Source organism: Cyprinodon variegatus, unplaced genomic scaffold (assembly GCF_000732505.1).
Source record: "Cyprinodon variegatus isolate N-32 unplaced genomic scaffold, C_variegatus-1.0 Scaffold360, whole genome shotgun sequence".
In the NCBI taxonomy this organism is placed as follows: domain Eukaryota; kingdom Metazoa; phylum Chordata; class Actinopteri; order Cyprinodontiformes; family Cyprinodontidae; genus Cyprinodon; species Cyprinodon variegatus.
The window spans coordinates 483,540-488,877 of NW_015150813.1; the positions used below are offsets into that span (position 1 = coordinate 483,540).

Genomic DNA, 5,338 nt, shown 5'->3' on the forward strand with positions numbered 1-5,338 from the left:
TCTGACTATGTGGCTGTAGTCAAGTATAGTGTGTAATACTTATGGACCTAGAGAACAATTACAGTGATGTGTTCATGTGCATCATGCAAATCTTGGCTTTAACCTTGGTTGTAACATTAGTAATAACTATTTGTAAATTCCAAGAATTATTAGTGGGGACATTGGTGTTGAATGCAGGAGTATACCCTGCAACCAATTTATTTTGTTTGCCCTTTTACCTATATAGATTGGTTGTTTTAACCAAAAGATTGGTTGGACACACATCTACCAACCAGATTGATAGAATTTAACACATTTTTTGGTCGTATCGATTGATCTGTTTTTAGGTTAAACCAGAATTCAAATTTCCTTGTTTTTTTATTTATTTATTTATTTTTTTACAATCTAGTTTGTCAGAAGAAGAATCAGGGGTTATTTACAATAAAACTTCACTTATAACGGAATAATGGTGTTTGTAAAAGTAATCAATGTCATGTAAAAAGTGTGGGACTGTACTTCTGCAATAAAGTAATTTCAACCTCTTACACACAGCAAACTATTTTGAAAGGTCCTGTAAAATCAACACATTCATGAAATCTTATTTTTGTTCATTTATCTGGTTTGTACCACCCGATGGTCTGAGTCTAATGATGTTAATTAACTGCTAAGTTTGTAACATTTTGCATTGGTGTGCAGTTTCCAACCCTTTTATCTGTGTTTCCAGCCCTCTCAACAAACCGTGTTACATGTGAAGAAAAATAGGATGGAAATGAACAAAACAGATTTCAAAGCACTGAAAGTTAATGTGCTCCAGCAGACTGTGCAAGGAGAAATTTTTCATATTCTACTTCTTCTTACCTCTAAAAATCTACAGAAAATCAAAACAGAATGGCCTTCAACTTGTACAAAAAAAAAACACATTTTTCAAGCTACATTTCATTATCTTTTAGAAAAACCACATTCACATTTAAAAAAAATGGGCCCTTTAAGCTTTATAGGCTTTACTGCAGACTTTGACAAAACTGATTCACTTTTTTCTGCACAGCGAAACTATCCTTCATTTGAGAGGGCATGCCTCATAAATTGTTTCAGATTAGAAGGTAGGTCTAGAAAACAAGACCGAGAAGCTATAGAGCACAGTGTACCAGGGAAATAAAATGACCGCCTTATGCCTACGAGTTTACCAGCACAGCATGAGGCTACCTTCAACACAAATGGCTGTTGTCTCATCTAAAACAGCTGATCTTGATGTATTTGGTTTCTCTAAAAAGCAAACACAAAAGCACTGCAGGTTGGTGGGCTCAAAGGTGGCTTCTAGACATCATTTGTCTTTTTACAATCCTCGGAGCCAGCGGTGTAGCACACACCAAGACCTCATGTAACATAGAAAGTGTCTGTAATATATTCATATATTTTCTGCCGTTTACCTGTTTTTAAACTCTCAGTCACTAAGCATGACAACATGATCATAATAACACATTTCATCAAACAAAAAGAAGTCTCTTTGCACTAAACGACATTCAAAGTAAAACATGGCACAAGACGACTTTTTCCTTGTGTTTTTTTTTTTCATCTAGGAAATATCAAATTTTCTCAAACATATCTTTTGTACATTGAAATGGAAAAAAAAGTTCGACTTTTGATTTGTTTTTTAAAACAAAGGGTTGTATTTATATATCTATATATATATTTAATCATATATCCTCTTCTCTCTTTTGATTTAGCTTTTGTTGTGCAAATTCAGCAGTAACACAAGTGGCACAGCACTGGGGAGAGAAGGTCTGTGGGAAGAGAAAAGAACTAGATGTAATATCGAACTGAATGTAGAGTTTTGGAGCTTGTTTTCTTCAAACACGAGGCGTTTTCACTATTAGAGACCTGGAGAACCCAAACCGGGAACAGGAGTTTCCCGGTCGGTCCTCCTTCCTGATGTTCTGCTGTGGCAGCAGCTCGCTGAAATGTCTCTGAGTGGCCAGGTCTCTGACAGTTCTTTTTGCTGCAGTTCTGCAAAAGTCCCTGATGTTATATATCCCCCGTAGAGGACAGAAACAGAAAGGGAGAGTAATGAAATCTCCTGGGTTTTTGATAATTCGCAGTCTGAAACATTACCTTGGTGGTTCGGACCTTTTTCCTGCAGAGTGTCAGCTCCAGCTAAAGGAGTCTTTTCTTCTGCTCACCTGTTTTAGTTTAGGTCCATATTATCTGAGGCTGGAGGTTGCGTTTGATTTGGCTGATAGTAAGAATTGTGGCTCAGACACTAAGAAGAAGGAAGAAAAAGAATAGTAATGAAATAAAAGGGGGTGGAATAAACATTCTGATAGATTCCAGACTCTGCTGTCCTTCCAGTGCGCCTCTCCTGCGCGGTGCTCGTGTCTTTGCAGCCTTTTTCACTGCTGCAGGTCGTCATCTGCCACCGCAGTGACAACAGATCTCAGACGTCAAGAATCAAAAATGTCACGGGATGTCAAAAGTGGTGAGGGAAGGCGTTTGGGTTAGCCAGTTCTGCACTAGCTGAGGTGTCTGATTGGCCGGACCTCAGCTTGCCAGGGCCATTGTGTCGATGACCTGCTCTAACTTGCCGCGTAGCCGCTGCCTGCGAGACTGGTCGTCCTTCTGTAGCGCAGAGAGGATCTGTGGGCAGAAAAGGAAGAGCATTACTTTCATGCCTCACAATGAAATCCTCCTTTTTTAAATAAAACTCAAACATGGATACATTTTCTATGCATGAATCAAGTTTGCTCCATTACTGTGCAGCTCTGACATTTATTTCCATTTGCAGGTTTGCAGTTACAATTACCCAGTTGCTGACAGCGTGGCAGAGTCGACAGGGGCAGGGCTGAGGACCGGTGGAACGTGTGTAATTGCGTATTAATTGTCAGCTAGAGTATGTGTACAGCAGAATGCGTGCAACTAGGCTTTTTTGAGGCATTACCAGGAAGAGGAGGAGCTGCTGTAAATGTCTCTGTTTTATAATGGATAATGTGTGGAAGCGCATTAGTGAGTATATGCAAGCATTTTTTAGCACATCTTTGAATGTGTGCATGTGTCTGTGTGTGGCTTTAAGGTCAGGGCACGTGTTGGGGCCGACGGCTCAGTGCAGCTGCCTACATCTGGATAATAGGCTGTAATGATGGGGAGCCATGGGTTTGAATGGAGCCAGCTGCAAGCGGGCGGTGTAACTACTGTAATACTGCTGCTTTAACGGAAAGGAAGGAGGAACCATTTTTTTCAACACATATGTGCTTGTTACAGTAGGATTTCCAGGAATTAAGGACTAAAACATGTTACATCTACACTTTTGCAGCTCTACAGTAAAAAATATTCCAAACTACGACTTTTTCATATTTTGAAGATGAGACTCCTGCATTGTCATTTTTGTGTAATACAGCAAAGGATGAGGCATAATAGTGGAGTGAAAGAAGATTGATACACAGCTGTTGTTAAAGAAACCCAGTCCTCATGCACCAATAGTGATGTATTGATGAGGCGTCATGAAGCGTTTTAACGCATTGCCAAGCTAGCGATACTGCGTTGATACTGTGTCACTCAATACTGACACCTGCTGGGCCTTTCAAATCCCTACATGCAGCTTATTTGACAGACTAAACTGACACTGATTCAATGACCTAGAACGATAATATATTTTAAGTCATTCCACGTTATATTGTATTATTTCAGACCTTCATTTCAACTTATAATATCTTTGATATTTTTAGATGCAGTCAATAAATAATGTGAACATGTATCATAATGTGAAAAGTAGGTGAATATGTGAATAAGGATGATTGTGGCATAGGATTTATAAAAAAATGTTCAAAACAAATTCGGTAATCTAATTTAAATTCAGGTAAATCACGTGATAAATGGGTTGGATAGGATGACATAAGGAGAGAATTAAAACAAATATGAGACGAAAATGGTGAAATATTTATTTTGCCTTGAAGCTACTCCATATTTCATCATGAATTTGATAAGGAACCGCAAATGATCAGAGATTTTTCTGTCAAATGCATCCCATTGATAGATACGCTTATAAACAGAGCTTCAGTAGCATCAGTAAATTTGAAATAGCTCCAGTATTGGTCAGGTGTAGGTATCGGTCAAGCACCGACAAGGGGTTTTGGTCTATCAGCTCGACAGATACACTAATGCAACGGTGTTGCTGGACACAATGCTGGTAAAAACCATTGGTCTTGTTTGCGTTTTTGGGGTTTTTTAAGGGGGGCATGTCCCCTGCACATTTAACAAAACAATGACGTCAAAATACATGTTACGCTACAGTGCACAGACATTCGTTGAGCACCTTGACCGCAGGTCAAACTGAAGTCTGCTTCCCAGAGTTTAGACCGCCCATAAGCTCCTGATTGGCCCACCATCTTTTCTGGCGTGATTGGCTATCATTGCTGTCACTCCTGAGAAGCTCACTTTACAATCATCTGATGCGCCACTGTATCAGGTCTGTGATTGGATGGTCTAACACACGGAAGTTAGTTGTATTAAAAAATACTTGTGCCCCCTTCCACTTCTGAAATCTAAATTTCATCAATGAAAATAAAGGTTCACTATTCAGGTTGAATGGAGTTCGTCTGTGAATAATTCCTCCAAGGGTGCATTTTATTTTCATCTTAACTCAGCACTTTCTCTAATTAACACAAAGAAACCAAGGGTTTCAATTCTCCTGCTATCATGTCCAGAGGACAACCTAAAACAACCGAACAGCCCACAGTTAGCCCAGTTTCATTTGAACAGAGCCATTACCTTTCAGAGTACTGTAGCTATTCAAACATACTCCATAGGGGGTGGGGTATGCTTATACACTATATTCAGTGTTGGTCAACTAGTCAAACCACTTTTGGTTAAGATCACATTGTGTAGTTGTTGATAGAAGCAATGGGCAGTTATCTTTAAGGATTCTCAGTCATCCAGGTCATGGTCAAGCTTGAAAAGTTCAGTTTAGGAAACTGGACGTGAAGTTTTCTAGGAGATGTTTCACCACCTCATCCACGGCCCTTCTTAAGTTCAAACCAGTGGTGGGGAGCACTGAGATTAATATACTGTAGGTGTAATAAAGAATTAGGGGAAAACAAAAGGTGGCTCTGATCCCTTCCACTGGAGGACCCCTTGGGGTGTTAATGGCTGTTAGGGGGGTTCTGATGGGTCGCTGACTCCCTCGTCAGAGTGTTTTCTGTCACATGCCTCATTGAAGTAACCTGACAACAGCCAGATGCATGTCTCGCTCCGCCTAGCTCCACTCACATACATCTGGGAACCCGCTCATTGAAAGTGATTTCCCCAACCGAATTTATGGTCTGTCCAATCAGGACGCAGGGCGGGTGTGTCCTGGAGTGGAGAAGCGACC

At 40.1% G+C, this 5,338-nt stretch overlaps 1 protein-coding gene across 2 annotated transcripts in view; it reads right to left on the bottom strand.

The window, feature by feature from the left end:
* Positions 1 to 372: 372 nt before the first annotated feature.
* LOC107091972 (plexin-A1-like) overlaps positions 373 to 5,338 on the bottom strand; it is a 312,667-nt gene continuing 307,701 nt past the window's right edge. For both annotated transcript variants that reach the window (XM_015386230.1, XM_015386229.1), the window contains exon 32: positions 373 to 2,610. In XM_015386230.1, coding sequence (XP_015241716.1) covers positions 2,515 to 2,610 — 96 coding nt within the window. In that variant the 3' untranslated portion in view covers positions 373 to 2,514. The remainder of the gene's footprint in view (positions 2,611 to 5,338) is intronic.